At 34.3% G+C, this 23,633-nt stretch overlaps 4 protein-coding genes and 1 non-coding gene across 6 annotated transcripts; 1 reads left to right on the top strand and 4 right to left on the bottom strand.

The window, feature by feature from the left end:
• Positions 1–2,298: 2,298 nt before the first annotated feature.
• LOC125574780 (NAC domain-containing protein 79-like) lies at positions 2,299–3,908 on the bottom strand. The gene is made up of 3 exons (XM_048746720.1): positions 3,494–3,908; positions 3,031–3,308; positions 2,299–2,942 (listed from the first exon to the last, which is right to left on the bottom strand). Exons 1-3 carry the CDS (start codon positions 3,681–3,683, stop codon positions 2,466–2,468), a joined length of 945 nt encoding a protein of 314 aa, XP_048602677.1. The 5' UTR covers positions 3,684–3,908; the 3' UTR covers positions 2,299–2,465.
• Positions 3,909–6,992: 3,084 nt separating this feature from the next.
• TRNAA-AGC lies at positions 6,993–7,065 on the top strand. The gene has a single exon. It is a non-coding gene; the product is annotated as a tRNA-Ala (tRNA).
• A 129-nt stretch (positions 7,066–7,194) lies between these two features.
• On the bottom strand, positions 7,195–9,180 carry LOC106422759 (F-box protein At5g07670-like). The gene is made up of 2 exons (XM_013863540.3): positions 7,949–9,180; positions 7,195–7,591 (listed from the first exon to the last, which is right to left on the bottom strand). Exons 1-2 carry the CDS (start codon positions 9,019–9,021, stop codon positions 7,324–7,326), a joined length of 1,341 nt encoding a protein of 446 aa, XP_013718994.1. The 5' UTR covers positions 9,022–9,180; the 3' UTR covers positions 7,195–7,323.
• A 107-nt stretch (positions 9,181–9,287) lies between these two features.
• Positions 9,288–15,807, bottom strand: LOC106422757 (structural maintenance of chromosomes protein 6A-like). Of its 2 annotated transcripts, XM_013863538.3 has the most exons (27): positions 15,329–15,806; positions 14,993–15,232; positions 14,338–14,393; positions 14,150–14,236; positions 13,747–14,067; positions 13,550–13,669; positions 13,336–13,470; positions 13,192–13,268; positions 13,018–13,093; positions 12,867–12,941; positions 12,681–12,785; positions 12,384–12,553; positions 12,186–12,288; positions 11,982–12,094; positions 11,695–11,896; positions 11,461–11,592; positions 11,268–11,382; positions 11,100–11,185; positions 10,926–11,021; positions 10,713–10,849; positions 10,524–10,626; positions 10,363–10,442; positions 10,207–10,285; positions 10,055–10,112; positions 9,782–9,879; positions 9,589–9,683; positions 9,288–9,504 (listed from the first exon to the last, which is right to left on the bottom strand). In XM_013863538.3, exons 1-27 carry the CDS (start codon positions 15,477–15,479, stop codon positions 9,447–9,449), a joined length of 3,168 nt encoding a protein of 1,055 aa, XP_013718992.1. In that variant the 5' UTR covers positions 15,480–15,806; the 3' UTR covers positions 9,288–9,446. The 2 variants fall into 2 exon arrangements, with proteins under 2 accessions (XP_013718992.1, XP_048602675.1); XM_048746718.1 differs by having other exon boundaries at positions 11,461–11,896; positions 15,329–15,807.
• A 3,382-nt stretch (positions 15,808–19,189) lies between these two features.
• On the bottom strand, positions 19,190–23,096 carry LOC106422758 (protein RFT1 homolog). The gene is made up of 13 exons (XM_013863539.3): positions 22,941–23,096; positions 22,779–22,858; positions 21,895–21,989; positions 21,647–21,807; positions 21,422–21,573; positions 20,953–21,071; positions 20,716–20,879; positions 20,552–20,626; positions 20,244–20,456; positions 20,000–20,155; positions 19,857–19,909; positions 19,588–19,772; positions 19,190–19,490 (listed from the first exon to the last, which is right to left on the bottom strand). Exons 1-13 carry the CDS (start codon positions 22,993–22,995, stop codon positions 19,424–19,426), a joined length of 1,575 nt encoding a protein of 524 aa, XP_013718993.1. The 5' UTR covers positions 22,996–23,096; the 3' UTR covers positions 19,190–19,423.
• Between the last annotated feature and the right edge of the window lie 537 nt (positions 23,097–23,633).

Genomic DNA, 23,633 nt, shown 5'->3' with positions numbered 1-23,633 from the left:
GTGTCTGTTCTAACTGGAAAATAAACGAGTGGAAAATAAATAAAATCAGTAAAAAAGAAAGATAGCGTACTAATTACTTAGATACGACACGTGAGTATACGTATTCATGTTAAGTACGGAATTAACCGAGGGGTGAGATTTCAGATTCATCTGAAGTATGTACGTATCTGTAATTAGCAAAATACAAAACTTATTTCGAGTGTTTTAGGGGTTTGGGAATCTGGTTGTGAAAGGTAACTCGAGTTAATCAACTTTTATTTCGTTATTATCCAAACTTCAAAATGGGCATTTTTTATATTACATAAGTGATTATGAAAGATGTTGTGTGGAACTCAAATTCATCTTTTTGTAGTAGATCACATTAAACACGTGACTAGTTCATTCTGATTAGTGTAAATTGGTTTTATAGACTCCAGATTAATTAGTTTTGTACAACTCTTACGTACAATCATTTATTCTATTTCTGCTGTCTTATTCTGTGGTCTATCAGTTTGATAAAGGTATCAGCAGTTATTATCATGACCGGTTTTATTTTATAAATATATAAAACTATATTCTTAGTCAAAAGTATATAGACTTCAAGATAATAATAGTGAGAAACTGCTCAAAGTATGATATTAGTATACGTGTATATGTACATTTCATACATCACGCGTAACAACTTTATAACAGAATAGATTCTTCATGAGGAAAATGAAAGAGAATCGATAAGCAACGAAACTAATTAGATGATCCCTTTACTTCAAAAGCAGATGGAATAAAAAGTGTTGTTCATGTGTTGGAGTGTTTAAAGAATATTGATTTAGTTCCTTAAAACAGTAAATACATATACATGATAACATTCATTTGTTGCGTGAAATTTTTGCTTCATTTTCATGGAATTTTTTTCAAAAATATTTATTAACCAACAGAAAGATAATTATATGATATATTTTTTTGCTAAGAATGCTAATATCATATTAATGATGTTCAGATTTTACAAAAAGCTAAATCTAGGGGTACTCTAACTTGGCAAAAAAGAAGAAAAAACAAGATAGAATAAAGAAAAGCACAAGTGCCTACAACTTATATTATATGATATATCCCCACTATCTTATAGTAGATGTATGAATATACATAATGAAATAAAATTGTCGGGCTCCAGCTGGAGTGCCCGCCCCTGGATTCGAGCCTTGGCCACTGCGGAATTTACATATGGGCTGCAGCATCCGAGACCGAAGACCGTTACACGGTGAGCCACATGGTGACGCCCTGGCAGCGTCCTTGCTCACTTCAGTCTCTAGTCTGGACCACCTCGGTGGGGCCAGGATACTCGGTTAGCAAAAAAAAAAAAATTTGTCGGAAACCTACTTCTGGCGTCTCACATTGGTGTATGGGATCTGCTTTTGTTTGGAAAGTTTACGTGGAAAATAAGTTCCTTATGCGACTGTACGTTCGGTTCAATACTAGACTGATATATGCGTTAGAGCAAGTTATTAAGTTAATATATATATATATATATAAGAAAATAAGTTTACGTCGACAATAAGTTCAGATACAAGGAACATGAATAAGCTAGCTACTAGCTAGCTAGGTTTCACAGCGTTACAAACGTCTGCTATTTTATGAGCGACTTGAAACGTGAACATTTTGGCGACAGCGGCAGCAAAAGAAAATGGTTAATTATATGTTTGATTACACACTATTTGTAAAAATAGTAGGTAGTTTTCATGTTCTTTCGTTTAAAATATAGAAATCATTTGATATATGTGATTCTATAATGCTAGCCATGTTTAGTCCTTGTATCACAATTCATACATATGTTAGCCATCGGTGCATGTGGTCTATATGCGCGAGTATGCAATGTGCTTTTATATTAACCCAGGACAGGCCGTGAAATTTTAGGGGCTATGGCGGTTAAATAAAGATTTCAATAATCTTTTTTTACGAAAATGAGAACTTATGTTTATATAATTTTTTTCAAAATGTTTCATTTGGCTTTGTCTAGTACCTGGTCAAACTATACTACTCATGTATATGGATTGCTTCATCATAAAATCCGAAAAAATGATATGACATGAATAATTTCATAAAACAAGGTTTACTGTAAATCAATTCGTAACTATATATTTTGATGAAGCCAAAAACCATATACCTTAATTACAATTCACAGATTTGAGCTTTTAAATGAAAGGGTATAGTATTGCTTTTGTAAAAAAAAAAGAGAGACTATAGTATTGCACTGAACTCATGTGCTTGATTTTGTTCACCATAATGCATGTAAACTTTCGGAAAAAAAATTAACGAAATTAGTTGCTGTATCCTTTCTCTCTAATAGTATAATAATAATAAAAACACACTAAAGAGTATGAGGTTGTGATATAATAATCTATACAAACTTAGCACACCACGCTAAAAGGAAAAAATAAAAAACACTTTGCGAAGTTCTTCTTACATGTGACCTAAGATAATGAACTTCTGAGTCTTCAGTAACTCCAGAATGGTTCAAGATCAACCGGACCAGTGGAGGAAGATGGAACTTCTTGATGATCCAATCCTCTCCTCCCAAATTCAATATCGGTATTAGAAACTCCAGTGTCCTGCGAGATACTCAACGTTTTGAAGCTCTGCCTTCTGTTGTTCTCAAACATCGCTTGAGAAACCGATTGTTCTTGAGTAAGAACCGGATCAGAAACATGGAGAGATTGAGGTAGGTATAGTGGAATAGAGCTAAGGGCAGGGTTGTTGCTGAAGTAATTAAGTAATGTTCCTCTTGTTTCAGTTTGGTTGGAGAAGCAGGGCACGTAAGTCTGTTCGGTCTTGGTTGTGTTATTGCATGGTGAAGAATCTGTTAGAGGTGGTAAACCGGAACCTCCATAAGAACCTATTTGCATTAACGTCGAAATAGGTATCTTCTTGCCTCCAGCAGTTTTATGAAACACTCTACATATCACCCATTCATTCTGCCAAAATGAAACCAAACCAAAAAATCTATCAAACAAAGCAAGAAACAGAGCAAGAAACAGAGCAAAGCTTGGAGTTTAGGTTTACCTTGGCGGTTTTGGGCAAATTGTGAGGAGAGAGTTTCCCATCAAGCCTATACTCATGCATCACCCAGTTTGTTTTCTGCCCCTTTGGAGCTCTTCCTCTGTAGAAAACAAGTGTTTTCTTCATACCAACTAGTGATTTGCCTCTGAAAATCTCCTTATCCTTCCCTGTTGCCTTCCAGTAACCGGCTTGAGTTGCCCGGTTAGTCCTCAAACCGGTTGGATACTTTCTATCCCTCACACAGAAGAAGTACCATTCTTTCTCACCCATTTTTGCTTTATCTATTAACCAAAACAAACACAAAAACAAATCATATTTAGATCAAGAACAAATGATATTTTACATTCATAGCATAATTAACCAGCGTTAAAAAAAGACACGAAAAACAAGTCCAACACACATAAGAATCTCAAAAAAATGATATTTAGATCAGAGATGTTAAAAAACTTGGTTTGTTATAACCTACATGGCAACTCCCATGGCTCAGCTTTGTTCAAATCCACCTCACCAATAGCTTTAGCTGAAAAATCAATGTTGAGAACCTTATTGTGAAGATAGTGGGTTATGAGTTCTTCGTCTGTTGGATGAAACCTAAACCCAGGAGGCAAAACCATCTGCTCATCATCTTCCTTGTGAAACCCACCAAACGCTTCCATCTTTCTCTATCACCCAAGAAACCTTAAACCCTAAAAGAAAAGAAAATATCTGATCCAGCAACAAAAACAAAACCTTATTTGATAGAAAAGTTGTGTTTCTCAAAAGCTTTTTTATTTATTTGATCTTGAATGTAAGATGGGTTCAGAGAATATATATAGATATAAATGTAGAGAGAGAGAGTAGATGTGAAAAGATAAGTTATGGAGAGGAACTAAAAAGGAAGGGAACTAAATGGAACTCGAAAGGTAGAATTTCTTTTGACGAAAATGATCGTTTTTTTCAATATGCAAATTTTATGTGTATGAACTAAAATAAAAATAATTATATATCCATATTTTGTGAGAGGAGGAAGATACGTAGCATGTAACGCAACTTGGCTAGGTTGTTTAGCACTTTCCCTTTTTAAAAAGAAAGAAAATTTTTCTGCTTTAAAAAAAAAAGCAATTGTAATTTAAATGAAATTGATAAAACTATATTCGGATATAATTAATAGACTTGACTTAGTTTTTGCCTTTTTGGTTCTTTGAATGATTGAATATAACGCGTCGAGATTTGAGAATAATTATAATTAACGTTATAATGAAAATTCATTTTTTCGTTGTTAAGTTATACAATGAATAATGGCAGACTTTCAGTGAGTAAAATTAAATTATGAAGTTATATTTATGTGATTCAAGAGATTAAGATTGTAAGCAGGGGCGAAGCTAGTAAGGAGAGAAGGGGTGCACATGCACCCATAATATTTTCAAAAAATAGTGTGTTCCTCAGCCTAATTTCATATATACACATATTGTCATTGGTAAATTTACACAGTGTGCACCCAGTCATAAATTAGTTTGGATTCGCTACTGATTGTAAGCGTTTTCGGAATTCATCAAATTCATTGATTTTTTAAAAACGTTGACGAAGAGGACAGTGCATGTCATTACAAGTATTTAATTGTTGAAATTCTGATGACTCGACATCATTTATTAAAATTCCATAATATTTTAATATTAATTAGTTTTTAAATACAGCTCGCCAGAAAGGCATGAATATGATTGACAACAAATGGAGTTTCTGCGGTTACTATTAGGGTTCTTTAATTTTGTTTGATTATCTGTCAAATGGGTGTTATTTTACTGTTGACTAACGGTGCCTAACCAGGTAAAAAAGGTCAAATCTGACTTATAGTGTTCATTGTTTCAATATAATCTCCTCTTTTTTCGATAATTTTTATTATAAATTATTTAAAATCTGTCTAAAAACTTTCAGGTGTATCAAGGCGAGGCAAAAAAAAAGAAAGGTGAGGCGGGTGCTTCCATTATGCACAGAATAATTAGAAAATTTCAAAGGTGCATCTTAGTGACCTAGTATATTCCCTCAAATAAAATAAAATATTTTTCATTTATTAAACCAAATATTGGGGGTGGCAGATGATAATGCATGTAGTTTCGGATATAAAAACAAAATACGTATCATACCGTATATCTGTACATACATAGTAAATACGGAAACCATATACGTTTAGCATGAACTATCAAAGTTATTTTTCTGTAAAAAACTTTACCCCGTTAAAGTAAGTACCAATCGTAATAGGCTTCTTCTTTTCTAAAAAGGTGATAATCCCTGCGATCTTATAAGAAAATCTTTAATTAATCTCATTCTAATTTTAAAGCCAGGAGTAATGACAAACTTGTCTGGCAAAATAGTGGATCAGACGATAATATTCTAATCAACAAATCGTGGGGTGAGGAAAGAACAGATCCAATAAGATTTGGTCGTCTAATAAATTAACATTCTATTTATAGAAAATGTTGCAAATTAGGTTGGTACGAAAGCTACTAATATTTCTATTTAAGGAAATAGATCTAATAAGACAAGACCACGTGTATGGCTGTTTCTCGAGTGATCCCAAAGACTTCCGGTCATTAGCATAGTCAACTTGTCCACATCTGCAACGTCATGCCGATTCTAATCACACATAAACAATGTTAGATGCCAGCTATTAACCAGTTAGTAATTGACACGTAGTGTAAATGAAAGCTAATCAAGGAATTACCGATGCAGCGATGGTTGACCTTGTTTGGGAAGTACTGCTCTGGAGTTACATGGCCGTTGGTGGCTGCGAGAGCCACTTAATTAAGAGCGTACGTAGCCGTTCTTGGTGTGCATCTCTTTGAACGAACAAAGAAAAAAAAGAAGAAGAGTACATATGGCCAACAATACGTGAGATTTAGACGAGATGGATAAAGTAAACACTATAGGAAATGATGTAAGACTGACTAGACGTATTGCACTATATCCATGTTGTACATAATAGACGCATTCTACACATTTTGAGTCTTGGTGATGATTGCGATCGGTATTAAATCGTATGCTCATAATCTTTAAAGATATCAAATCGACTAGACAATGAATCTAAAATGTATTGTTAATGGATCAAAAATTTGAAAAGATCATCTACATGTATGATAAGTGATAGCTTTTCAAGTTTTCTACCGTTTTATGCAGGTTTTGTTTACTATAGTGTATGTATGAGTGTGTCAAAAAGAATTCTTAAATTGTGATTTTTGTATATTTTACAATTTTAACTTCTGTTTGAGAAATAGAGATTGGCACTGCCATATATATTAGATCTCTGAATTATGGCCGAAGAATGTGTTCTTCATCAAAATAATTTAAGAAGAGAAGAAAAAAGATGGTTAACTCTTTCTTTTTTTTTTAACTTAAAAATTGTTACCTCTTGCTAAGAAAAAGGGAACTTGTAACCTGTTATTACAGCATTTTTAATTATTCAAATACAACCTGCAAAAAAAAAAAAAAAAAGTAATGAAAGGTGTTGTCTGGTATATCACATGCATATATACATTGCAATATAGTTAAAAAGAGATAAGTATTCGGGAACTCCATATTATTATTATAAAACATTATATATTACTACAAGATACCAAAAATGAAAATTGTCTGGCTTAGAACAAGGCCGGCCCATGTGATATTCCTGGTACAAAACGAAAAAGAGAATGTTATATGTATATATGGATAAACCTAAACCACTTAAGAAAACCTAATTCAAGCTGTAACACTATTATATTGTTTACTGGCCTAATTAGGCTACATTGCATATAACTGAACCTCACATGTACACATTTCTCATTAATGGAATACATCAGTTTTTTTTTCTTTTAAGTTGGTTCTCTAGAAGTTTTGAAGAAGTTTTATTTCAGGATTAGTTATTAACACTTGCTCATTCTATATTCTATTTTTACAGAAACTGAAAAGAGGTTTAGAGTCTAAATAATTTATCATGCATAACTACGACATCAAGGGGGGATGTAGCTCAGATGGTAGAGCGCTCGCTTAGCATGCGAGAGGTACGGGGATCGATACCCCGCATCTCCACTTTTACCCCCCTTTTATCCTTTTTGTCACATTTTTTTTTTGTATTAAATCCACAAGCTCGGATGTACCTATAACTTCATGTACTCAACCAAGTAGCCATTGATCAATGTTCAAATACTTGTGATCAGGTTAAAGAAAATAACACTATTCATTATAGTTAGCAATTGCTACTTTGTTCCACAAGAAACGAAAAAGCTTAAGAAAGTTTCTAAAAAAGTATTGGAGAGAAACAGTTTCAGTGTTGGAAAATAAAACTTTCTATATTTTCTTGAAAAACTTTCCTCCTTTATTCCCAATTCCACTCTCTGTAAGGCTCAACCAGAGATGTGATCTAGTGTCTGGTCTCCACTGCAACTCTACCAAGTTTGAGAACAAAACTGAGAGCAAAGGAGAGATCTCCGAATCTTTAACGTTCTTGCACGAAACCACTTTCAGATGTTCAAGCTCATGCCAATGTAGAATCACTGATTCAAGACCTGATGTTGTTAGCAATGAGCATCCTTCTAGATACAGCAGCTTCACTCTCCTGCAAAGCCAACAAACAATAAATATTCAAACGTCAAAACATAGAAGAGGAAGATTTTTCGAATTCCAAACTAACCAGAAGAAGTCGAACCGAAATAACTGAACTTAACTAAAAATTTCGAATTTTATTCAATTTAAACCGAAAACCAAAAACTTCAGTAGAAAATTTTGAAACCAAACTAACCGAATACCGAACCAAACCAAACAGTATTTCTTTTCGGTTCACTTCGGCGAGATTTAGACCGACCCAAACTAACCAAAGAAACCGAAACCGCAGACCTACTCTCATACCAGTTCATATTCTCACCATTACCAAACCACAAAAGTATTTAAGAGGAAACAAAGTTTTTGTCAGTACCTAAGAGCCATTGCCAAGCTGAAGATATCATCATCCAATCCCCAACAGTCTTGAAAAACAACCTCTCTCGCTGCTTCACACATCTTAAACAAAGCCTTTACTGCATCCTTCTCTCTCAACTGACACTTCTCCAAGTGCAACCTCTCCAGGGCAGGACAAGAACGACTCAAACACTCACCTAGACCAAAACCACAATCAATCTTCTTACAAGAAACTAGCTTCAGCGTCTTGAGATTCTCACAATACCCAAGACCACCAAGCCACCCTGCTTCCATCTTATGATCACAAACACTAAACTCCTCAAGCATCTGACAACACTCGCCTATCTCCTTAACCCCATCAAACCCTCCTCCGCATCCAACAAGCTCAAGCTTCACCAGCCTCTTACACCCTTGAGCCACAATCATCAAACCAATATCCGAAACCAAACCGACCAATCTCAGTATCTGCAGATTCTCAAACGCACCAACTCCAAGCAGAACACTGTCACAACACTTTAACAGTTCCAGCTCTTGCAGCCTCGTACACGCTTCAGCCACACTCAACAACCCTAACTCGCTAGCGTTCGCCACCACAAGCCTCCTGAGAGTAGAACAGCCACCTGCAAGGACCCTTAACCCTCTATCAACAGTTTCAGCAGACAACAAGAGTCTCTCCTCCTCAATAAAGTCTACACTTTGGTAACACCCAACACCCACAGTAACCGAAACTAACCCACCACACGTTCCGACAACCAAATCAACGTTGTCTAAATTAGGAAACCTAGAGACAAGCCGACCAGACTCGAGAACTCCCCAATCCGACACCTTAATCGACCGTACAAGCGTACCGTGGAGTCTTAACCATCTCTTGCAGACTAAAGACAGAGTCTTTCGGTGAGATGGAGGGACCTTGGCGATGATTATGAGGAGAGTGGGGTCGGGTAAGAGAAGGGTGAGATCGGATTTGGGGATTTGAGGAGGAGGAGAGAGGAAGTGGTGGTGGTGGTTAACCCAAAGCTCTGACCAGCTTGCTCTTCGTTTGTTCAATGGCGAAACTGGACTCGTCTCCTTCTTCTTCCCCGAAAACGACATCGTTTTGCTTCACCTTCCCTGAAACCAATCGTTTCCCGAGAAAGATTAAAACTTTGACGGATTTTTCTGCAGTTAAACTGGAAAGTTTGAAGCTTTGCGAAACTTGCAATCTCTTCTTTAATTTGTGATTTTTGGTTTATTTTTTTTTTTTAAATTAGTTTTGTTTTTCTCTCATATGCATATAGTGAAGCATGTCACTCTCATTGATCCAAAACATGAAGCACCACTAGATTTTATTAATTTATTTAATGATTTCTATTTATAGATGCTGACAAAAAGAAAAATTTCAATAAATATGGATGGAAAGGTACAAAAAAATTAAGATTAGTAAGTGGATGATGATTGCAGAACAACCTCATTCACTCACCATTTACAATTTTTTTTTAGATGGTTTGTGAGATTGAATTTACACAAAAAAAAAGAGGTTAAGAGCGAGGAGCAGCCATTTGTTGCTTCTTTATCCTCTCATGTGACTTCACCATACTGTCATAAGAGAAGAGGTTACAATACTATACTGTGGTGTTGTTTCTTTCAGTAATAAAGTGGAAGAAGTTTTAATTTGTTTACCTGATATCATGAGGAGTGATGAACATCCACTGTGAACCTTTCTCCAATGCAAAATCAACCAACGTGTCTAAGCTTATTTTCCTGCTTACTGCGTCCTGAATATTTTGCCATAAACCGCTCTCTTTTTAGGCGTCTAAGCAGGCTAAAAAAGTATGACAACTGCATGTAATAATATGAGTGATGTGGAGATTACCATGAACACATCAAACTCGTCCATTGCTCGAATTGGGGACTCAGTCATGTCGTGCAGTGCTAATGTAAAGCCTAAAGTTGAGAAAGACCGTTCTCCACCTGCAATTTTATGACAAGAGATGGGATTGATCAAACTCTCAAGCTGCCTAGATGATCAAATGTTTTTACAATCTTCTTTTAAGTCTTCAAGGGCTTTTATACAATCTCATGTGTTAAACCATGTTTAGAACACCCTTGTACTAAGTCTTAATTCAAATTGAGGAGAGAGGCAGACCTGAAAGTCCTCTAGTGTCTCGAACACCGCTTCTTGTTGCATCTTGAGGCATCTTAACCTGTTGAAGAATAAATATGACAGCAACCCAGTTCATTAAAGTAAATAATATAGACACATCAAGATGCAAAATGTAGCATTATGTTTTTAATTACCTCTATGGACAAAGTTTTGTCTTCATAAGAGACCTTGATTTGTCCGCTGATTCCTTTCTTTCCTAAACGTTTGTTGAATCTGCTTTGAACATCGCCAATCAAAAGGAAATGTTAGAGCTAAAACCTATTCACAATAATGAACAAAACAATTCATACCCCCAAGTTAACATGCTCGCCGTATCATATTTGTTGAGTTGGAGCTTCTTCCACCGTGAATCTACCGCATCTTTGCACACCTGATTAAACAATGTTTCTCCACATTAAATCATTGGCATATATATTGACAACTTTGGATACACAAAAGTATATATATATACCTTCAGTTTTTCTCGAAAGCTCTTGTAAGTTTTGCGTTTTCTCCCAATCTTGTGTTCTTTTTCCTCGAGCGTAACCCTGAGGTCATCGATTGATTCAGAGTACCTGAACACAACAAAAGATGCATGTAACGTTTAAACATGCATTCAACGGGTATAGGTACAATCACAAGGCAAAAAATAGATACGCACTCGTCACTCTCTCGCTTCAGTCTATGATTTATTCTGTTAATCTCAGCACTAAGCTGAATAGGTGTGGACCCATCCCAAGGACCTAAAGCAGTTATCTCACTCTCAGGACATATTATGGAAGCTTTCTCATTACTTTCCTGAAAGTTTCAGCAGTCAGAACAAAATATTAAAAAAGTTTTGGAACAAAGAGCAATAACTGTTTATTCTTATTACCAGCCGCTTGGCTTCAAGCTCCTTATGTTTAGCTTCAGCCATTTTAATATCTGGTAAGACCTTGTCCTTCATTACATCTTCATAATGGTTCTTATCCTGAAACAGAGAATAAAAACTTAAGTTTTCTAACTGCAAACACAAGTAAAAGAACCAAACTCTTTAAGACGGTTGTACCGTTTCTGCTGATTGGAGCCCCGTTTCAATCTCCTTTAGCTCATTCTCTGCTTCCTCAAAGACGTCAACTTTACTCTTGGCTGACTCTAAATACAAGTTTTGGAAGGAAAAAGTTAATACTGCTTGCTCAAGATGATCCAATAAAAATAAAATGTATTGTCAACATACCGATAAAGTTTTCATATGCAGTTTTAAGTTCATTAGCCTTTAGTTCAGCTTCCGTCAAGCAGTCTTGGAGCTTTTGCAGTGAGAATTCTTTCTCCTCTATCTCCTCTCGAGAGTTCTGAGAAATACAAAGAGTTACAATGCTTCAGAAATGATGCTATGGGGGTGGAAAGTGGTTTCAACCAATAAAACTAACCGTTATTTCTAGACGAAGTTCATCAACACTTGAGGTAGGTGAAGCTTTGGTTTCAGCAGCGACTGAGTTTTTCAGATCCTGCAACTCAAGTTCCTTCCTTGTCAAATCTTTCTCAATTTGGGTGCATTGTCTCTGTAACACAAAGAAGAAAATATACTCAAAATGATTATTTAAGGTTTGTAAAAACAAGCAAAATGTTTCAGATGAGACAGCAAAATGATTATTAAATGCTACCTTCAGTCTGCGCATTTGAGGTTCAAGATCCTCGAGATTCACCTCTGCCTCCCTCTTTTGTCTCCTGCTTTCATGTATCTCACTTTGCTCCTTTGAAGCCTCTACTTCAAGATCCTTGATTTGGTCATCAAAAGAAGCACACAATCGAGTCGGTCTTCGACCACGGGGAGGAAGAGTTGTCTGAACAGGTCCACGGGAAAACCTGAGTCAAGAACATCAAGAGTATTGTTATCTAGACGCAAATCTTTCTCCACATCTGTTCTTGCAAAATCTAACTTGCTGCTTACATTCTGTATCCATCTATAGTGAAAACCTCTTTGAGATGTGCAAGCCTTCTCTCAAAGGCAACTGTCTTGCCAACCTCATAACTCTCTGCAAGCACTTGCCTCTCCACACCCATCTGGAATAATCCAGAAACCAAAGCTAAAAATGAACACCATCACACAATGGCTGTAGGATGAGAAGCTAGTAAATAATACAAATAAGATTACCACATCCACTAAGACGTTAAGAACAGTATGATTCTCAGAGTTTAAGACAGAGAGAATAGTTGGGTGTTCCGTTTGAGGAACCATGTGCCTTGGTATAACTAACCTGCATAAACCAATTACAATGATGTTCAAGCTACCCATTCATCAAAGCAGAACATAGACAAAGATAGTGTAAGTAATTTTTTTCAGATTTTAAACCTTGGTCTTGAGAAGTCATAGATGATGATCTTCAGATTGTTATAATTAGCTTCCTTTCCACAGCTTCGCAAAGTTATTAAATCTTGGTGATTGGTCACAATAAACGCGTTCAGGAGATTTCCAAGAGCTTGTTCAACAGCAGAAGCCCATTTATTACCATTGACCAATGTCTATAGAAAACAACACCGATTATAAGAACTCAAACTAAAGCAGCAGAGATTGTTCTTGTACACTTGAAAATGTCAGATTGTCTTTACACTATGTATGGTCCATTTAAGAAAACAAAGAGAAACTTACCACATGAGCACCAACAGGGCCAATAGGTGGCATTTTAAATTTGCGATGATGTCTCTCAATCGCCCTCAAAAGGGTAATGACTCTGTCCCCTCCAAATGCAGTAACCTAGCAAGAGAAGTTTAAAATTATCCAACTAATCCTAAAGATTTTCATCCTCCAAAAGAGTATATATGACATGTAAAGCACCTTATTTGTTTGATGTTTCTTGAGATCATTGATGTGTGTGTTTATGCTCCTTTGCTTCTTTTCACGGTCTCTAATCTAGAAAGCCAAAAGGTTGAATAGCTGAGTGTAAATAAGTTTATAGACTTCAAAACATTAAGGTGATGATTTGTACCTTATCCTCTATGAGTGCTATCTCCTTCCCTATGACTGACGCTTTTTCAGTTACCATCTTCTCTTCTTCTTTCAAACTGAATAGCAATTTTATTTAATCAATCCTTAGCGAGAAAAAAGAAGAAAATATTGAAAAGAGGCTCAAGAGTTAAAAAAAAATGAAAACTATAATAACCTGAAAAGCAATGCTTTAGCCTTCTCAACCTCTAGCTTCAACTGACTCAGGTTTTCTTCGATTTCAGATTGTTCAGCCTGCAATCATTATTAGACAGTAAGAACTATATACAACTACACACTGAGTATACAAATGAAAGAGGACCTGTGTGCTTCTTATAGTCATCTCATCGATATCTTTAATCTGCCGTTCAAGCCTCACAGCACGATCTTTAATCTTCTGGATGTTATTGCACTTATGACGATGGTCTTCTTCTAGAGCAACCTTCTCTCTTGTAGCCTGCTTAAAAATATTACATCAACCAAAGGTAATTTCTAAAGCTAACTATGAGATATTTTAAAACTATTTTTTAACATACCGTCTTGACTGATTGCCGCAAACACTCTATCTCTCTTTTCACTGCAGTTGATTCATCCATCAGGCATGTAACTTGAGCTTTCTTACTGGTCAACTTCTCCCTTAAAGACTCCACCTCACCCTACATAAAATGGTCAGCTATAATCAGCCTCAGGAAAAAGAATTAAAGCGGTAATATATAAAGGACATTTTACTTACTAGTTTCTGATCGATTTTATCTTGACAGGTAGGCACTCGCTCTCTGAGTTTCACAAGCTTCTCACTCTGTTCCTTGAGCTCCCTATCCACATCATAGACCCAAGACCAAGCTAGTTTCTTTTTCAAAAGCTGCAACTGTTGATATATTTCTTCAAATTTTTCCATGGTCTTTATCTTCCCACGCAACTCAGTGATCTCTTTCTCTACTGGCTTTATCGTCTCCTCCAACTCATCCATAAGAGCGCTTGCAGCTTTCAACTTCGTGTCAACACCAAGAAGAAGATCATCGACTTGCTGAAGAAGGGTTGCTTTATAAAAGAACTACAAAACAAAAGCTTTCAGCACAATATTACCAAGAAAAAAAAAAGATTTACATCAATGCATACAGATGAACTGGATATACCTTGAATTTGTCTTTGTCATTTCCAGAATGTAGAAACTCTCTGCTCTTGTCTTGACTCATTATCACACATGGATTCTCAACATCAATCTAAACCAAAGAAATGGTATCAAATTCAAACGATAACACTTGAATATGGAAATACAAATAATGATCAAAGTTGTAAACTTGAATGAAAGAGAAAAGCTCACATTGTAATGTTCAACTAGTTCACGTAGCTCCTCCTTTCTGTTTGATATTTTTCTCCCTGGAGAACACAAGATGCAGAGAACAAGTAAGCTAAAAAATCGTCTTGAATCAATTAGTTGACAAACGGCACATCTAAATCAGGGCCGGTCATGAACATAGGCTAGTAAACTATTGGCATATGGCTCCCAAAATTTTACCAAATAATTTAAGCCCCAAATTTATTTAAAAAAAATTATATAAACCATTACTAAATTGTCTATAGCCCCCAAAATCTCATGGCCGATTCTGAACATAGACTAGTAAAGCCTTGGCATATGGCTCCCAAAATTTCACCAAATAATTTCAGCCCCCAAATTTATTAAAAAAAAAAAACCATTACTAAATTTTCTATAACCCCCCCAAAATCTCATGGCCGATTTTGAGCTTCGGCTAATAAAGCCTTGGCCAATGGCTCCCAAAATTTTACGAGCAAATTTAAGCCCCCACACTTGTAAAAAAAATTATATAAACTATTACTAAATTGTCTATAGCCCCCAAAATCACGACTTGGTCTACTTAACAAAGTAAGTAAGAAACCACATTGAAACAAGTAGAAGCACATACTATGAGACAAAGTGTATGTAAGCCACACAAGATTAATATAGATTATTTATTAACCTTGAGAATCCTTTAGCACGGTAGAACTAGTGGAATGAGAGATCCTGCGCTCGATAACGAGAGTATCACCATATACATTTGGCTTAAAAGCATCATCTCCTCCGTTATTCATTTCAACATGAACAAGTGCATCGCTACAACCAGTTTTGATGAAATCTTTGAGCGTCGAAGCGCGCTGAGTCCCCTTGGCACGACATCCAAATGCGACACATAGAGCAGTCAATATCGCACTCTTACCGCCTGACATTTACGAAAACACCCCCTCCCATTGGTTATTAATTCATTACAGCAGACAAATAAAAAAAAGGACCAAACTTGGTAAGAAAGATTACTGACTTCCGTTTTGACCGGTGATGAAATTGACCCACTCGCCGAACTCGATCTCGAGGTTACTGTGGCACATGAAATTCTCGAGGCGAATCTTGAGAATCGCGCCTGAGCTGGAACGCTGACTGTTCCCTCGATCGCCATGGTTAGACTTATCCATATTGTTAAAGACGCTCTCTCTAGGGTTTCGTTTCGTGCGAGGAGTGGGAGAGAGTTCATGAGGTGAATGTATGTATTGGCGGGAGAAAAAAAAGAGGAGACACGTGTACGTTTATCTCAGATGACACGTCAGCCACCTGATTTCTTGGGATTTTGGAAACTTCATTAAAATTGGGGATTCGATTCCCCGGTCCAAGCGAACCGGAAACTGGTTCGCGCATTGATTTTATTTTCTGTCTTATTTCGATTTTGATCCGCTAAGCAAATTATAGTTCTAGAAATTAATCTAGGCGGTAACTTGATTCTAGCTGAAACATTTTAGTATATTGACCTTTTACCGAATACATTAATACAAATATAAAATGTTTTTAGAAATTTTAAAACAACACTAAAAATCATAGGTTTTAGTATATTGAGCATTTACGGAAAATTCAATATTTTCACATAGATTTTGAAAAAAATTCAAAAATATGAAAATACTATTTTAATGCATAATTGCATCATTCACTAACATATGATAAATGTCAAAGAGGTTTGGAAGTTTTTTTTATCTATGTTTCTCTAGAGAATAACAATTTTATAGTTGTTAGTCCACCAATTGATGGACTATTATGAAGTTTTACTAAATTAATTGACAAAAAAATAAAATGATGCTCATGTACTATAAAAAGAGTTTAATATACATTATTACAAATATAGAATGTGATTAGAAATTTTAAAACAACACAAAGATCATAGTCTTCAGTATATAAAGCATTTACAAAAAAAATCAATATTTTCGTAGAGGTTAACACATAGATTTGAGAAAAATTCAAAAATATGAAAATACTGTTTTAATGCATAGTTGCATCATTCAATAACATATGATGAAAGTCAAAGAGGTTTGGAACTTTTGTTGTCTCATTTTCTCTAGAAAATAGCGATTTTATAGTGGTTAGTCCACCAATTTAGGGAGTATTAATATATTATGAAGTTTTATTAAATTAATTGACAAAAATTAAAACGATGTCCATGTACCATGAAAGAGAGTTTAATATACATTGATACAAATGTAGAATGTGTTTAGAAATTTTAAAACAACACTAAAGATCATCGGCTTCAGTGTATAAAACATTTACCGAAAAACTCAATATTTTCGTAGAAGTTGTTAACACATAGATTTTGAGAAAAAAATAAAAAATATGAAAATTATATTTTACTGCATATTTGCACCCTTCGCTAACATATAATGAATGTAAAAGAGGTTTATAACATTTGTTGTCTCCGTTTTTCTAGAAATTAACGATTTTATAGTGGTTGTTCACCAATTTAGAGAGTATTATGAAGTTTTACTAAATTAATCGACAAAAACTTAAAACAATGCCCATGTACCATGAAAGAGAGTTTAATATACATTAATACAAATTTAGAATGTGTTTAGAAATTTTAAAACAATATTAAATATCATACGCTTCAGTATATAGAACTTTTATCGAAAAATTCAATATTTTGTATGGGTTAACACATAGATTTTGGAAAAAATTAAAAAATATAAAAATATTATTTTAATGTATAGTTGTATCTTTTACTAACATATGATGAAGATAAAAGAGATTTAGAACTTTTGTTGTCTCCGTTTCTCTAGAAAATAGCGATTTTATAGTGGTTAATCCACCAATTTAGAGAGTATTATGAAGTTTTACTAAATTAATTGACAAAAAATTAAAACGATGTCCATGTACCATGAAAAATAGTTTAATATATATTAATACAAATGTTGAATGTGTTTAAAATTTTTAAAACAACACTAAATATCATAAGTTTCAATATATTGAACATTTACCGAAAAAATCAATAGTTTCGTTGGGGTTAACACATAGATTTTGAAAAAAATTCAAAAATATGAAAATACTGTTTTAATGCATAGTTGCATCATTCACTAACATATGATGAATGTCAAAGATGTTTAGAACTTTTGTTGTCTCCGTTTCTCTAGGGAATAGCGATTTTATAGTGGTTAGTCTACTAATTGATGGAGTATTATGAAGTTTTACTAAATTAATTGACAAAGAAAATAAAATGATGCCTATGTACCATGAAAGAGAGTTTAATATACATTAATACAAATGTAGAATATGTTTAGAAATTTTAAAGCAACACTAAATATCATAGGCTTCAGAATATAAAGCATTTACCGAAAAATTCAATATTTTCGTAGGGGTTAACACATAGATTTTGAAAAAAATTCAAAAATATGAAAATAATATTTTAATGTATAGTTGCATCCTTCACAAACATATGATGAATGTCAAAGAAGTCTGGAACTTTTGTTGTCTTTATTTCTCTAGAAAATAACGATTTTATAGTGGTTAATCCACCAATTTATGGAGTATTATAAAGTTTTACTAAATTAATTGACAGAAGATTAAAACGATGTCCATCTACCATGAAAGAGAGTTCAATATACATTAATAAAAATGTAGAATGTATTTAGAAATTTTAAAACAACACTAAATATCATAGGCTTCAGTATATAGAGCATTTACCGAAACATTTAATATTTTCGTAGGAGTTAACACATAGATTTTGAGAAAAATTCAAAAATGTAAATATAATGTTTTAATGAATATGTGCATCCTTCACTAACATATGATGAAGGTTAAAGAGATTTGATTTTTTTTTGTGTCCCGTTTCTCTAAAAAATAACGATTTTATAGTGGTTAGTTCACCAATTTAGGGATAATTATAAAGTTTTACTAAATTATTTTATTTTTAAATTTTCAAAATATTTTTAATGATGAAATTATAACTTATTTTATTTTTTTAAATTTTAAAAATATTTTTAATGATGAAACTATAATTTGTTTTATTTTAAAATTTTAAAAATATTTTTAATGATGAAACTGTGTTTCTGTATAAAATCTATCCGACTGGTGACCTTTTCGGGAACACGAAGAACGAATATGAAAGAAACATATAAGAATAAAATTGCAGGAATGAAAAGGAATGCTTGTTCATTATCAAATTTAATAAGGAATGCTTTTGTTCTATATTTCTCTATAAAAAAAAAGAATGTGAATGAACAAGAAAGAAAAACTATTCCTTGTGAATGGCGAATTTTTTTGGAATGATAAAAAATTCAGTATTCCTTTTCGTTCCTTGATCACCATTCAAAGCCTAATCTATTTACAATTGTGATGATTGTTTATGTTTTGAAAAATATTATTATATGTTAGACATGCTATAATTTATTTACAATAAAATTTATTGTATATTAATTTTTATGAATTTATTTTGTACCAACAATATCAACTTGAAAATGTTTTACTTCCAAAAAATTCATCGATTTTGTTTTTTAAAAACAAAGTCTCTTTCTCTGAAAAAACAAACCGATGGTAGCAACTTGCTATATCCACTGAGTTCTTCATTTTTCAAATCTCAGTATATGTCTAATATTATGGAAACAGTATTAAAAATATTAGAAATCAGTTACCATATATATATAGAAGAATCGTGTAGACAATTAGACATACCAGTAATTGTAAAGTGGCATTTAATTATTCAAAAAATAACTAGTGGAATGTTAGGTTAGTAATTGCTGCTGCATATGATTAATTAAACATGATTAGTTAATTAATCATTTTCATATTTCCAATCAAAGATGCTAGTTTTGTAATAGGTTGATTTTGAAAATCCGGAATTATAGATCCGGCTACAAACAGATTTTGAGTCTAGCCTTCAAATAATCTGTATAGTCTTGCTAGTCCTCTACAAAAGTGCTCAGTTACAGCATATCGATTTCTTAAACATTTGATAAATTAACTTCAAACAAAGAGCAAAAAATGGTTTCATTGCGAATTAAAATCATTTCTTGGAGTTTTTTTTGCCAGTTCAAAGCCTACTTAGTACTGATACAAAAGCTTCACTTCCTTAGCCGAACTTAAACCACCGGTTTCTTGGTTGGTTTCAGTCGTCATGATCGTGATTCCTGAACCGTATGATTCTATTGATGAACACTCTCTCGCGCCGGTATCTTCAACACAAAAACACCACAAGATTTCAGTGAGTATGTTTTTTTCTTTTTTTTTTTAAATGGAACTTGTCACTGTCACAGGAGATAGAGGACTTACATGACAATGGCTGAGAGACAAAAGCAGAGGAAACCGATGGCGAAATGGACAGGAAACGTTGCCCAGAAGTTCTTATGGTCGAGAATGGTTTTCTCTGAGATGACAGTGATTACGCCAGAGAGTATAAGAATCTGCCAACCTGAAGGAAAACACTTTCTGAACGAGAATGATGAAGAAGGATCGCCCTGTAGAGAAGGGTGGAGTTAAACAATAAAAGCACCATAGTTATCACAATACAGTAGACAGTTTCATTTAATCAAAGCATATACCTGGAAGTAACGTTGGATGAATCGTCCTGAATATATAATCCTAAACATCATATCTTTTTTTTTCAAAAGTCAAGAAGACCAAAAAGATCTAAAGAAGTTCAATATAATTGCAGAATCTACATATAGAAATGGGTGAAGGATACTCAAGGAGTTCGCCAAGATTAAACCTATTGCTCCTGCAGATCTTATCAGCAGAATATTCAACGTGATGTAGATCAGTGAAAACACAAGCAACATGTCGTTTGAGCGCTTTAGTTGATCCTCTGTTCCAATTGCGTGTAAAAATGCCTCGGAGGTTCCTAACAAAATAATTTACAAAGTAACAAAGACTGAAAAAATGCAACTAGTAAACGCAAATTCAAGAAGATCAAGAAGTGATTTACTAACCATTCATTGCCAGGACAATGATGTAGAGACAGTAAAATTGTAGCGCCAAGGAAGCTTCTCCATCACTCCATTTCTCACCATACAACAATCTGATGAGAGAGTATGAATAGCCCGGGCCAAACGCCATAAATATTAGACCTATTAACATCACAAGCTTCAAGGCCTCGGTTAAGCAAGTTCCGAGTTTCTTCCTCTTTTGCTGGTAATCATCACCTGACAAAAAAGAGAGAGAAACATAAACCATCTATATTTCAATGAGCTGAAAATGAACATACTGTATCATACTAAACTCAGGAAGAGAAGTAAACCTGATGCGAACCTGGCAAATGTAGTGTATGAACTTTCTTCAAAAGGGAGAAACACCATGCGTACTACTAAACTCCCTGGAGGTTTAAAAATTGTGTAAAGAGATATTTATAAGCAGAAGAAATATAAATATACTTTGTATTGTTTTGTCACCAAAGAGACTTGCCTAGTTTGTCAACGATCCCATATACAGCCTGGTTATAAGGTGTATCTAACCAAACAAGAACCAACTTTTCGCCTTCTTGAAGGATCAACTTTCTGAAGGACTGAAAAGTGAATAGCATACACATGTTCGAGAGCTGCTTATCGAGATCCATGAAGCTCCCAGGTCTGTGAAAACATCACAAAAATTGTTGAATGTTATTGAAAATGAATGATTTGATTAAAATTGGAGAACTCATACCTGAAAGGAAAGAGATTCAAGCTTTTAGAAACACCACGCATGAGAAAGTAAGCCCAGTACCCAAGAAACAAGGAACCTCCATATGCAACTTGTGAAAGTGCAAAGATTATCCCCTTTTCCTGCATAAGTTTTAAAGATAATTAAATTTTATTTTTATAATATAAGATTCTTGAAGCATGCTTCTTTTTCCCGAAACAAAATGGAACTGTATAAAGAACTACTCCCTCCATTTCATTTTAATTGTCGTTGTAGATTATATTTTTTTGTTTCAAAATAAGTGTTGTTTTAAAATTTCAATGCAAAATTTATTAAATTTATATTCCAATGTTAAATGTGGTTAAGTGTATAGGTAATGATGTTTTAATTTATAACATATACAAAACTAAATGTTTTCTTAAGCTGTGCACACAAGTCTAAAACTACGATTAAAATGAAACGGATAGAGTAGTAACTTATTTACAGAACGTACCATATTGGTTTGCTTGACAATGAGAAAGCACAAAGTTACACAGCGTGAAAACGTAGCAACAGTCTCAACAACCAGTCGCAATTTCAGAAGCATCAATGTCTGAGAGAGGATATACAGAGGCTCAGCCATCAGCTCCAGCACACACGCAAATCCTGCCAGTTAAGTTGATTAGTCCTTAAGTTGATAACAAAAAAAAAATAGATTAATCCTCCAGCAACAATGTACCGTGGATCAAGATAGCCTGCGCGTATGTATCGGAGTAACTAAGGTTCTGCCACCAAAGGACAAAGATGGATGCTGCAATAGTAATGGCTACTCCGAATGGAAACGTCACCCATGCCACTTTCAGTAACTTAGTCACATCTTTCTCTGATACAAGACCGTCACTGCATTACGAAATTAAAAGAAATATCACTAAGCTAAATTTTAGTTATGTGCTGATTAAGTAGCGCAAACTGCTTTTATGTGTGTACCTGTTAATGTCAGCACGCAAGCAAGCGCGACGGAATCCCTCTCGGCTGAGAAACAAGACGCATGTAACAAAAAGATGGAACTGGACTGCGTAGAGCTACATTGCAATGAGAAGAAAAAATTAAGATCGGGAGTTACTCAAATGAAAGTCCACTAAAAGCAAGTAGAGCTAAGGCTTATATAAAATTGATAATTGTTAGTAAGCACAGAAACCTAAACCTGATCTTCAACAACTAAAAATCCATACGTTAGCAATCAGAATAACAAAACTCATCTTAACTCTAACAAATTCATACAAATACAACAACCCAAACAGTCAGAGCTACAGAGCCAAGACTTAAAAAAAAAAAACATGACTTGATAATTGTTAGTAAGCACAGAAACAAAAACCTGCTCTTCCACAACTAAAAGTCCATGCTTTACTAATCAGAACACAAAACACATCTCTACCCTAAGAAATGCATACAAATAGAACAACCCAAACAGTCAAAGCTGCAGAGCTTAAGACATATAAAAAGCAAAACTTGATAAATGTTAGTAAGCACAGAAACCAAAACCTGATCAATCACAAGTAAAAGTCTATACTTTTAACAATTAGAACACAAAACCCATCTCTACCTTAAGAAAGGCATACAAATACAACAACCTAAACAGTCAAAAGCTACAGAGCTAACACTTTTATAAAACATGCCTTGATAATTTTTCATAAACCAAAACCCGATCTTTCACAAGTAAAAGTCCATACTTTAGCACTTAGAATAACAAAACTCATCTTTACCATAAGAAATGCATACAATCAATCCACATAATACTCCCCATCAAAGCACCTACATTGGCAAAATCTAAGAACATATCTATTTGAACTGGTGAACAAGGATCTATTTACCGCGTAGTCTGCTTCAGTGAGACGCCTCACGATCCATGAATTGAATAAGAAAGGGATGCCTCTGGAAAGAAACTGCGTAGCTAAATTCCCAAAATTTCAATCGAGGAAGAAGCTAATTGGAGAGCAAAATGCAGCAAAAGAGAGGTTTTCAGAAACACAAACCTAGTAAATACTTGAACGTGCGAGAGAGGTTAACGCTATCTCTATTACTCGCCATTCTTCGGGGAGATGCTAAACTCCAATCAGTTTAGCTTGATCAATGACCGGAGACGACGGCGACGCCTCTTTTGGTCGGTTTGGTACAAATTTTCGGGTATGATTATGTAAACAAACCGGACTTTTCGATTTTGGTTCGGTTGAAGTTAAAAATGTTAATTAGCCCGGACATTTTAACCTGGTGCTGAAAATCTGAACCAGAACAGACTCAAAAATATTCAATCTGAAACTGAACCAAAAATTCACAAATAATTTTTTGGGTCCTAAATTATTTTATCCGAATAGTTCCGAAACCGAAAGGAACCAATCCGAATAGATCCAGACCCGGAAAAACTAACTCGAATAGGCTCATCCGATAAGATCCGATTTGTATCCGACTTAAAAACATGTATATCCAAAACTATGTTTTTTTTGTTTGAATTTTATATATATTATTTTATGATTTAGTTGAAATATCTTTTGTTAATAATATTTGTTATCATTTTGTAATATTTTTTTAAAATATAAAGCTTTAAAATGAAAAATTTAGAGTTTAAATTTTTTTTTTAATAATTAATTGTTTAATTTAAGTTATATTTGTAAAAATTTAAGTATATATACGATAAATATTGACTAAATTTGATGGAATTTGGTATTTGA

The sequence above is a fragment of the Brassica napus genome, chromosome C2 (genome assembly GCF_020379485.1).
Source record: "Brassica napus cultivar Da-Ae chromosome C2, Da-Ae, whole genome shotgun sequence".
NCBI classification, from domain to species: Eukaryota; Viridiplantae; Streptophyta; class Magnoliopsida; order Brassicales; family Brassicaceae; genus Brassica; species Brassica napus.
Note: the sequence above shows the minus strand (reverse complement) of the source record. Positions and strands in the feature narration are given on the sequence as shown.

Coding starts and splice junctions, on each gene's coding strand:
- LOC125574780 (XM_048746720.1), bottom strand. CDS start 3,683: ATGGAAGCGTTTGGTGGGTTTCACAAGGAAGATGATGAGCAGATGGTT. Junction 3,309..3,493: donor TGAGCCATGGGAGTTGCCAT/GTAGGTTATAAC, acceptor TTTGGTTAATAG/ATAAAGCAAAAATGGGTGAG. Junction 2,943..3,030: donor ATTTGCCCAAAACCGCCAAG/GTAAACCTAAAC, acceptor TCATTTTGGCAG/AATGAATGGGTGATATGTAG.
- LOC106422759 (XM_013863540.3), bottom strand. CDS start 9,021: ATGTCGTTTTCGGGGAAGAAGAAGGAGACGAGTCCAGTTTCGCCATTG. Junction 7,592..7,948: donor AGCTTGGCAATGGCTCTTAG/GTACTGACAAAA, acceptor TTGGCTTTGCAG/GAGAGTGAAGCTGCTGTATC.
- LOC106422757 (XM_048746718.1), bottom strand. CDS start 15,479: ATGGATAAGTCTAACCATGGCGATCGAGGGAACAGTCAGCGTTCCAGC. Junction 11,383..11,460: donor AACTTCGTCTAGAAATAACG/GTTAGTTTTATT, acceptor TGTATTTCTCAG/AACTCTCGAGAGGAGATAGA. Junction 10,627..10,712: donor CTGAAGCGAGAGAGTGACGA/GTGCGTATCTAT, acceptor TGTTGTGTTCAG/GTACTCTGAATCAATCGATG.
- LOC106422758 (XM_013863539.3), bottom strand. CDS start 22,995: ATGGCGAGTAATAGAGATAGCGTTAACCTCTCTCGCACGTTCAAGTAT. Junction 20,156..20,243: donor CATTGTCCTGGCAATGAATG/GTTAGTAAATCA, acceptor TTATTTTGTTAG/GAACCTCCGAGGCATTTTTA. Junction 19,773..19,856: donor TCATCCAACGTTACTTCCAG/GTATATGCTTTG, acceptor CCTTCTCTACAG/GGCGATCCTTCTTCATCATT.